The sequence below is a fragment of the Mobula birostris genome, chromosome 7, assembly GCF_030028105.1.
Source record: "Mobula birostris isolate sMobBir1 chromosome 7, sMobBir1.hap1, whole genome shotgun sequence".
NCBI lineage: Eukaryota > Metazoa > Chordata > Chondrichthyes > Myliobatiformes > Myliobatidae > Mobula > Mobula birostris.
This window is the reverse complement of record NC_092376.1, coordinates 70850720-70862076: the sequence shown is the minus strand read 5'-3', so window position 1 is coordinate 70862076 and position 11357 is coordinate 70850720. Positions and strand designations below refer to the sequence as shown.

The 11357-nt window shown below is 37.4% G+C and overlaps 1 protein-coding gene across 2 annotated transcripts in view; it reads right to left on the bottom strand.

The window, feature by feature from the left end:
* Positions 1 to 209: 209 nt before the first annotated feature.
* Positions 210 to 11357, bottom strand: part of fat3a (FAT atypical cadherin 3a) — a 728759-nt gene continuing 717611 nt past the window's right edge. Inside the window, exons 27-29 of one of the 2 annotated variants that reach the window (XM_072263367.1) lie at positions 7734 to 7796; positions 4795 to 4833; positions 210 to 3291 (exon numbers count right to left, since the gene is read on the bottom strand). In XM_072263367.1, coding sequence (XP_072119468.1) covers positions 2675 to 3291; positions 4795 to 4833; positions 7734 to 7796 — 719 coding nt within the window. In that variant the 3' untranslated portion in view covers positions 210 to 2674. The remainder of the gene's footprint in view (positions 3292 to 4794; positions 4834 to 7733; positions 7797 to 11357) is intronic. The other variant, XM_072263369.1, reaches the window with a different exon arrangement.

Genomic DNA, 11357 nt, shown 5'->3' with positions numbered 1-11357 from the left:
ACTGGTGAAACAGTTGGAAGAAAAGTGATTGCCTGTAGTTGCATGGTTATGACTGAACAGGTGTGGATGAATCCAGGTGTGAAAGGCCCAACAAAATTGGAGAGGTGCTGAAGGAAGATGTTTTGCTCAAACACATTAAGGGCTGCAGACAAGTGAGTCACTTTTGTGGAAAACTCAATAACTAATTAAAAACATATTTTATTGTTACATAAACATAAGAAATGTAGTGGCAGTTAAAAATCAATCTGTACAATACACAAATGAATCATAAAATACTACAGTCTTTAATACTGCCAACAACACCTATTACACAGCAGATCATTGAAATAGATCCAAGTTCTGATGGCATCTTAATTCCTTTAGTGACACTTACAAAACAATCTTATCCTTTTGCACTAATTCGCCATGTTTTGTCAAAGTCTTAGCACATTCAAAATAACAATTCAAGACACAATCCTTAGCATTTTGCCTCTTGTGACCACAAAATACATGAAAAGATTAGCTGAATTCCTTCCAAAGAATTACACAGCTGCCTGTTCTGATTTCACCGTACCGAAAAGCTCCGGCAATGATAAAAGTAGGATTTATGTTATTAAAATGAGCAGTGTGGATTTTGTTGATCAATTTACAATCCTTTCTCTTTAAAAACAGTTCATCAATACTAATCAGTCTCTGCTTTGGAGTGATATTTCACTTTTATCAGCAAAAAAATCAAGGCATCTCAGAACACATTAAATATCTACAAAAGCTTGCAAAATTTGGACATCCCAATCTATACCTATATACACTTTATACAAACGTTTTAAGCACATAAACTTGCATCTTTACAAAGCTTGTTAACAGCAAGTAGAAAATAATACACAACATGACAACAGTTTAATACAATACTACAAAAAGCTTAGAAATTTTGAGGCATATCAAATTTCGTGACTTTCTAAAATGCAGTGCCAACGATCCACAGCTGCTGTAAGATAATTTACATACAAATAAACAAATTAGAGTCCAAATAGACCCACATTTCAGTGGCATTGTAGCTTTGTGAATAGATGGAACGGACTCTAAAGGTGCATGAAAAAATATATTTTCTTCATATTTTGTTCCAGCTATGAATGGTAACAAAGCAGGTTTGTTGGTACACATAACTGAGGAAATAGTGAGTTAAACCAAACTTACTTCAACCATGATCTCCAACACCATAGGAGATGGCTGACCTTCAAATTATATGACTTACTTGACATTTCAATCTAAGTACTGCATGTGCAAATATCCAGGAGTAAATCTATATGCTGAGTCTTTACTCTGCATTTAAAAGAACTTAATCAGACTGGTAACACTGTTTTAGTATTGGCAGTACTTAATGATGAATAATTTTCTGACTCAACAGGCCATAAAAAGATTTAATTTCCATTATTATATTGCAAAAAGCAGCTTTGCTGAATGTAGGTTGATTAAAATAATTTTCCATTGCAATACATTCATTAAAACTTACATCTATGCCTTTGAAAGTGTTAATTTGTATATTGTAGATTTATCAGGAGTACTCTAAAGATTATACAGCTATAGCTGTGAAGATGTTGTCCAATAATAGCTAGACTTGACAAGAACTAAAGTCTGAAAACGACTTTCATTTAATTTTAGAGATGTTCCTCTGTGTTCCTCTCAATAAACCAATGCACCTCAAGCTGTATCTACCTCATGGTCATAAGACATGAGCTTTTCAAATAGGTCCTTGGACCAGATCATTAAAAAAACACATTTATTCCAAATTACATCAGTTTGCAGTGCAATTTTACTTACTCATTTATAGTTATAAAAACTCCTGCTCCAGTGTTCATGACTGTTTTAAAATTTAACCGTGACTGCACTTTCTTTGCAAGTTAATTCAAGCTAAATTCTATGTGCTTTGATATAGAAAAAAACACGGTACAAAATGTTGTGGCAATTAGAACATTTTGGAACGTAGGGTAGAGGCAAGTTGGATTTTGGCTAGGTATTTTAGGTAGGATATTAATTTTTATATTGGCAAATGCTTTGTTTTTCTACATTACCTTAACTTATCACTATCAGTCGCTTAATTTAGGACTGCAAACATACATTCCATGAACTGAAAGAGTGCAAGGTGGACTGGTAAACAAGTACTGCAGTTCTTTAGAAGTTCTGCCCACACAGTTACTATAGTTGACTACCCAATGGTTTACTTCGTCATAATTTTAAGAAAGTGCCATTACTATTTACTTAATTGCTTACATTTTGGAATTATCAATATGATCTGTAATTAAGTGATTAAAATTTTATTCTACCAGATGGTCATTTTTCCTACATTATCAAATTTATTTCCATATGGATGATACCTAGAATTCCATTGTTAATGGCAATATCTTTCTGCACTTTTAGCTCCAATGTGAAATTGGCTCAAAACCAAACCATTGGCAGATTTATTAAATAAAAAACAATTATTTTGAGCCATTTTAGAAAGAGTATGCTCTGGACATACAACAATGAGACTTAGTATCCAACTGGGCAGAAATAACCCATTCTGCTCTTTGTGTCCAACATTTCTTCCGGTTGTACAGTAAATATTCCATGAAATGGTCTTTACTTTCCTGGCACTACACCACTTTATTATCGGTGTCTCTTGACTGGTTTCAATTCCTTGTAGATTTTGAAGGAGTCATCATACCTGTGTCTGGTACTGAGATTCTACAAAAGAGATATGATTATTAAAATTAACTTCATCGCCACTTTCATAGTCACTCATCACTATTTCAGAATCATCGAAGCCACAACTCGTTGACATATCTGATGATGATGCATTTGTTGTTGTGTGCATTGGAATGGTCATATTGTCAATGATGACTTTCTCCAAGTCTTTGTTTGAACCTGCACGAAATGCACAGTAGTCTCTCCCACCTTGGGCACCACCAGACTCGCCATCTGCTGGCAGCTGGTGAGGTGGAAGATACTGGCTGGGATGGAAGTGTGGTCTTCTTCGGCCATTGGAGGTCAAGGTATTTGTTGCTGATGTGGTATTGTGTGGTTGCAGGATCTCATATTGATCCTGGTAATCCTCTGGGAGGGGAGGAGGAAGTTGGTCCTGACTCAGGAATTCCTCATCTTGAGGAGGTGGGTAATCATTGTCTATGTCATATCCACCGAGGTAGTAGTCTGTATCGAGCGCTGTCACATTCTCATGATGCACAGGTGCAGCATCGGCTACTTCATAATGTGGCACTTCTTGAATATTAGGTAGTCGAGTGCTTGGCATCCAATCTGAAGTATCCCAATGATATGCTAAATTGAAACAATACAAAGACAAATTCGTTATTACAAACAGCTTGACAGTAAGCTATTGGTAACGCCACCCCTTTTTGCTGCTATTCTAAGATGTTTGAACATCGTGCATGCATGCTCTTGCTGAGTTCGGTTCCAATTATGATATACAGCCTGGTGCAATTTGATTCACTGCTTTGATTAATCCTGTTGGATAACAGTAGAAACATACAACTCCCCCACCCCCCCATTTGTGACATTTATCAGGACTATTGTATAGGAAGGGCTCGATGCATTGTTGAGGATCCCTACCACCCATCCCACAATGTGAAGCATCAGGATTAGGATTGCCAGACTTGGTGATAGATCCTTCCCCCAGATTGTGAGACAAATGAATATCCTGGCACCACTGAGGTCTCATTACTAGGATAACGAGCTGCTTACCTGTGCTGTGCACTTCACAGGCATTTTGAGTATTTTATTAACTTACTTGTGATAATATTCTGCTTTATGTGCTGTATATGGTATATGCATTGTGGGTACAGTGTGGTCCAGAGGAATGTTGTTTGCTTTGGTTTGGTTGTTGGATGACAATAAACTTGAACACAATATTGGATTTAAAATAAAACATGATATGCTTTACAGTATATTTTGCACATCTTTACTCATAGATTTGGTTATCCCAAGGAATTTTCTGATGTGTTACAATCCATTCACAGCATTTTTGGATATCTGATGATCAAAAGGATGCTTTCACATTGCAGTTTCTCATAATGAAAATGTCTATGTCTCTCTGTTGAAACTTCGTCAACTAATATATGCATCGTAACCACTGTGTAAATCGTACGGGAATTATATTTTGCGAAATGTACAAATAAATGATCAAATATGATTTATTGTCTATCAAATATAGAGGATATGGTATTGTTACTTCTTTATTATCCTTCTGAGCAGGCTATTACCAGAAATATATTTTTACAGTATGTACAGTATTTGTGGTTCCATATACAGAATAAAGACACTTACAGCACTGTGATTTCAGTCAAGCTCATGCAAAGGCCAACCAAAATCAGCATGCATATTCAAATCAGCTGAGTACTGATAAAATATAGCTGAACTAGTTTACTGTTGAATCATGCATTTCATTTAATCAATTCAGTTACACACTTTTAATAAGAGTAGTGATAACTGATGCTTAAATCCATAATTTTTAAAGAAGTTTTTTCAGCTTAGTATTAAAGACATCACTTTCCCGTTTAAATAGCTGCAGACTGATGTAAATTAACTAAAAGGTTGAAATACATAATTCCAATAAAAGGAGTTCAGCCCGAAGGTCAACAAAAACAGTACAGTATTCAAATGCAAATCCATGCCTTTGCAGATAATTTTGTATTCTTGCTCCGTGAGGCATAATGACAAGCCTCACAGTTTATGCTGTGAGCATGCATAAAACAAGGCAAATGTTATTTAACACAGAAGAAATGGGGTGCATTAACAACCAGAATGCAAATGTCTGGGAGTCACCTCTGTTGTAGTTCTGCCCCTCCTCCATAAGGGACACTGCTAGGTGGAAAGTGAAAAACAAGTGAGTGGTGAAAAATAAAACTCAATTCATCACTATAATACAGCCAGTAGACACTGCAATAGCTATAAAAGACAGCACAGTAAACCATTATTCATGTACTTAGACCAAATGTAAGGAGTATGGTGTTCCTATTTGTTTTGCTATCTTTATGTAAGAATTCTTTAAAAATTTAAATAATGGATCTATTACAGAGCAGATGAGAATTTATAATCTTCAATCTAATTCTACTACAATATGAATCATGAACATAGATTTGTACTTTGTATTAATGTTGTTAATTGACACCCTTTAATAGATCAACCTCAGCAAATGATGTAATAATAAATTATACATATCCAGAACCCAATATTCCAATTAATAGGATTTAGGGCAACTGACAGGTCTTACATTAATACAATGCGACATGAAGAGATCCATAATACGTCAGTTATGCAAGTGCGAGATCCAGGGAAACTGGAACCAATAATTCATTGTTGGCACTGATGCATACATATTTTATTTTATTTTTCATTTGAAACATCTAACTTATTTATGCCACATTTTCCGCAAGGTTAAAATATAAACTGTATTTTGTTTGTTCGATCAAAATTTAGTGTATAACAGAAATTTTTATGCTGCATGTCTTTAAGTGTGGTGGAACAGCATGCTTTCTTATTTCATAATTATTTTGAATAAAAAAATCTGCTTAAGCATTTCAGTATTCATAAAAGGTTCAAAAAACCTGTCCATATTAAAAACACTTCAGTGAAGCAAGACTTACATTGATCTGTTCACTCTAGGTGCCAAACATTCTGGAAGAACACTCCAAGTATATTACTCATAATGATCAATTGTTTAAATCAAATACTTCTATATATCAGTGCAGTTAAGTTGCCTGAAATTCACTTAGCCACTTTAAGGCAATGTTAATGATCACTAAGATTGAATTAGTAAAGAATTACATTGCATCTCATGACATTCCCCGTAGGTTTTCTCCAGGTCCTCAAGTTTCGTTCCACAGTCCAAAGACATATCAGTTAGTAGGTTAATTGGTCATTGTAAATTGTCCTGTGATTAGGCTAGGATTAATCGGGGGCTGCTGGGTGGTGTGGTTCAAAGGGCTGGAAGGACCTATTCTGTGCTGTATTTCTAAATAAATAAAATTTTATTGAATATTGAATGCTACTATAGCAGTGAAGTAAAATTAAAATGATTATGGGAGTGGCATTAATAGGAAAGCTGTTGAAAAGAGCCAAGTCAGGCAGAGTAGGGTGAAGGGTTCCTTTTATGTTATCTGATGTCCTAAAAATACTTAATGATTTCAGTACATCAACATAAAATACTTGTGCTTTATTGTATGTTAGCAGGCATTAATAAATACACTGAAGAACCAGGAGAATGGCAGAAAAAATGTCTCCCATAAAAACATCAAATACAACTTAGATTTTACTGCACTAATAGTATTGCAAATTATCCCAAGATACATTTCAGCAGAATTGAAAAACACAAATCTGCAGCAGCTCACATAAAAAAGAAATATTCTAGATGATAATTTTAAAGAGCACCTTTAAAGGATAGGAAGAGGTGGAGAGGTAGGAAGGTGGAAAGATTTAGGATTGAAATTAAAATGATAGGGCACTAGAGACTGATGTTAATAATGAAGTGAAGAAAACTGAGTTTCAATACAGAGCCAGAATTGGAGGAGTGCAAAGAAAAAAAAAAGGTTTGTAGAATTGGAGAAGGTTTTAGAGATGTGGACGGCCTATTCCATGGAGGGACATGGAAATAAGGATTTGAATTTTAATACAGACCCCTGGCCATACTGGGACCTCGGCAGATTAGGAAACATGATGGTGATGATCACTGCAACTTAGCAGCAATATTTCAATTGAGCTCAAGTTCACATGGCCAGTAGGTGAAAAACAGGTTGAGTGTAATCCAATAATCAAATATAGAAAGAAAGAAAGATCTTCCTTTGCATAGAAGGGGAGAAAAAAATGGACTTGGGTAGGATTGGTGCAAAAATGGGGGTGATGGTCAGTGCAGACTCAGTGGGTCTCAGAGCATGTTTCTGTATCTCTCCGTTACTTTCTATATTTCCTTTATTACTCCTGGTCATGCCAAAGTGATCTACACCCCAAAAGTACTTTTTGAAGTATGGGTGTAACATAGGAAACTTAACAACCAATTTGCACTAAGTGAGATAATAACTAGATAATCTTTTTACATTGATTCAGTTCTTATTATTATTGGCCAAGACACTGAAAATAACTAAAGCAAAACAGACAAAATGCTGGAGGATCTCAGCAGGTCAGGCAGCATCTATGGAAATGAATAAACAGTCGACGTTTCGGGCCAAGACCCTTCTTCAGAACTGAAAATAACTGCCCTCTTTTGGTATCAACACTATCAAAGGAGTAGGTGATCTGGAACAGGAGCTAAGTGGAGCAGTATTATGGGATGAAGGCATCCTTAGGGATTCAGGAAATGTAAGGTGAACCTTAAATCTGGATTTGACAAAGATCAAAGAAACTGCTCATCCTCAATGGACAGGGAGAAGGATGTTGTGTACAAGCCTGAAAGTGGATTTTATGAATGGCATTGGATACAAAAGGCTAACATTCCAGCATGCAACTTCAGGTTCAAGACCATGCAGTGAATAAATCATGAATCCTGTTCTTTGTTCTTCAGAAAAATCAATAAAATTAAAATAGCTCAGTTAATTATGACATATTGATGTTAATATTTTAATTGAAGTCAGATATTTTTCACAATTTTAAAGCATTACTTAAACAAAGTATCAAATGGATTTTTTAAAAATGTGAGGTATTCTGCTTGTCTCTACTATCGCAAACATTATTTTTGCATAAGAAAAGAGAGATGAGAGCAAATTAAATACCTTCATTCTCAATTGCGTCAACCGCATCATCATTAACCAGGCGTATAACAGTCACTACAGAAGCTTTTAGGGTAGGGTAAGAATAGGGCAAGATTGGAAAAGGAGCAATGGAGACCAGGATAATGTTAGTAAGCAGTTTTAGATTGATTTCTCATTTAATTGATATGAAATGTCAAATATCCAAAAGGCAAAGGCAATTATATTGCAGGTGAACATCTGAAAGAACCTGATATAGTACAATAATTTCCTTTAGAATATTTCAATTAAGTTCACAGTTAAAATAGAGACAAAATGGTCCAGAAATTCTATGGCTTTGCACAACTTTTATCATGCACTGTGTGTTGTAATTTAATCTAATACCTAATCCCTAGGCATACAGTATATTCCAACATTAAGCTCACAAAGTACACTTTAGAAAAAGCTAGTGCAGTTGTCCGTTAGCACGAAGACTTGTACACATGGTGCAGTGAGATCAATCTGAAAGCCATTGTGGATGATCAGAGAGGCAAGTTTACAACAATAATTATCCCCTGATGATTAAAGATGAGGTAAAGATGAGTGGTGAGGATTGACACCGACTCAGAAGATTAAAAAGAATTGGAGTGAGTGATAGGAAAGAAACAGATATGTAACCCCCTCCCTTCCCCACTGCTCCCAACTACAGCAACAATAAAACTCTATTCATCTGGCACACATGACACTACTGTAGTGCCAGACCAGCAGATTATTCCTCCATGATCACGACCCAGTTTGGGTTTTGCCAATTGTATTCAGTTCCAGACCTTATCCCAGTTTTGGTATGACAACCAGACAGCTGAATTCTGGTGGCCACATAAGAGTGACTGCACCAGGACAGCGTTTGACCATTCACCAAACTAAAAAGCCTGGGTAATTTCCTATTCCATTATTTTAAAAAAATCTCTTCAATGCAGCTACCTGCTTCTATTATCTCCCATTTCTTATTTCTTCACAACTGCTCCCATTGTCAGTTTATCTGCTGCTGGTAACACATTCTATCAAGTTGTGTAACAATTTTAAATGTGATGCAACAGGATTTATTTTTAGTGTATTTGGGTGCAACATGTGCGTATCAAGCTTAAGCAAATTTCTGTCAGTGCAGTGCTCCAGGTAAATGGATGCTCACGACCTGTTGGGCTGGTTTGAGTGACATTGGTGAAGTGAGATGTTTTATGTAGTCATTCTCAATACTTTACCCTGAATTTTTAGATATTGAATGGTATGGACCTTAACTGTAGTGCAGGCCTTTCCAAGAGTATGAAGGTCTGCTCCTGGATTTCCTAAAGGGACCGTTCATTCGTCTAAGCAATTGCTAAAGAGTTAGTTAATGAAGATTCCATCAGGATCAGTTGTTCATCCATAAGGGAAGTTTCTATTTAACTCTTCTATATTCCTGGGACCACCAACAGTTGGCCATCAGGTATTCATGTCCAAAAACTACCTCTTCCCTCATCCATCACTTGAGGGTGAATATGTTCCAAAGCCCCCTACTATAATTCCCATTTGGAGCCTACCATATAGAAAGAACATTTTTTAAATTAATTATAACATACTGTGCATGCAAAATGGGAAAGAACACTGGCCCTGGAACATTAGCTTTTCGCAGCAGAACGGCTCCAAACAACCACAAAGCATTGTCACTGCTGCCCCTCAGTGAAGCAGATGAGGCTGTGAGCTATCAGCTAGGTTTCAGGTAGTACATAAATCAAAACATCAATATTCATTAAAGTGAGAAAAATAGCTAATGAAAGTGGCTCTATCATTGCTGGGCATAGCAGCAACATCAGAGTCAGATGCAAATTGTTTTTTTTGCCCTCATTACAGACCCCCTTCTGAATGCTCTGTACCCCAACTCTGCAGAAGTTTTAAAAAGCAACACATGTGCACAGCAGCCAGCCAGTGCTTCCCTATGGACCTGCTGGACCTTCATGAGCACAGTCGTGTCCTACATTCGCAACTTTGCTCAACGTTCTGAACAAACCCTTTAATATTGAACACTTCCCGATAAGCTGCAAGCGACCACTGTGAAAACATTAAAATATAATTTTAGAGTCAGAAGACACTGCAGGAAGAAGCTCAAATCTGGAGAAACAAGTAATCTACTGGAGGATTTGACTGGTCAAGCAGCATCTGTGGGAGGAAAAGGCACTTTTTGGGCAGAAGCCCTAAATCAAGACTTTGCATCAATATGAATTTAGTCTTGCATCAGTAAGTCCATAAGAATTATAGAGATAAGGGGATTTGCAGCTAGAAACTAACAGAAAGGAGACTGACTAAGTGCAAGGCAATCACAATTATTCTGTCGTACATGATGTGAAATTTGTTTTATGGCAGCAGTGCAAAGACATAAAAATGACTATAAATGATAAAATTAACAGTGCAAAAAGAAAGAAGTAATGAGGTGTGTTCGTGGACTGTTCAGAAAGTTGATGGCAGAGGGCAAGAAGGTGCTTCTGAATCGTGGAATGTGGGTTTTCTGGCTCCTGCAAACTCATCCCTGATGGTGGTAAGGAGAAGGAGGAATGTCCTTAACAATGGATGCTCTTCTTCGGTGGCATGGTAGCAAAGCATTTAGCACAGCAACTTACAGTCCCAGCTGTAAGATCTGGGTTCCGTTCCTGCCACTGTCTGTGTGGAATTTGTATGGTCTCCTCCAGGTGCCCTCGTTTCCTCCAGGTGGGTTTCCTCCAGGTGCTCTGGTTTCTTCCCACGTTCCAAAGGGCTATTAGTAGGGTAGGTCAGTTGTGGAATACTAGGCAGCCAATGGAAGTCTGGGAACACTTCTTGCGGGCTGCCCAGCACCATCCTCACTGATCAGATTTGATGCAAATGACACATTTCACTGCATGTTTTGATGTACATCTGAAAAATAAAGCTAATCTTTCTTTTCTTGAGGCATTGCCTCACAAAATGTCCTTGATGGTAAGGAAGGTCGTGCCTGTTGTGATGGAGCTGGTTGAGTCTACAACCCTCCGCGGCCTCTTGCAACCCTGTGCATTGAAAGCTCTATACCAGGCTCTAATGCAACCATTCAGAATCCTCTTCAATGTCCATCTATTAGGAGCTTGAGGAGATTTGGCTTACATACCAAATCTCCTCAAGCTCCTAATGAAATAGATCCACTGGTGAGTTTTCTTCATATTTGTATCAATGTGTTAGGCCCAAGTAAGACCTTCTGATACATTGCCACCCAGGAATTTAAAGCTGCTCACCCTTTCCATCACTGACCCTTCAACCAGGACTGGTGTGTGTTCTCCCAGCTTCTTCCTGAAGTTTACAATCAATTCCTTGAGCTTGCTTATATTGTTCAAGGTTGTTGTTGTGACACCACTAATCAGCCGATCTATATCACTCCTGTATGACTCCTTGTCGCCATCTGAGATTGTGCCAACAACAGTGGTGTCATCAACAAGAGTGCTACTGGCCGGCAGTTGCTGAGGCAGCTCACAGTTATTCTTGGGCAATGGTATGAATGCTGCCCCTTTGAATCAGGTGAGAACCTTAGACTGTAGCAGTGAGAGGGTGGATACGTCCTTGAACACTCCAACCAGTTGGTCAGCACAGGTTTTCAATACCTCGCCAGGTATATCATTGGGGCCTGAAGCC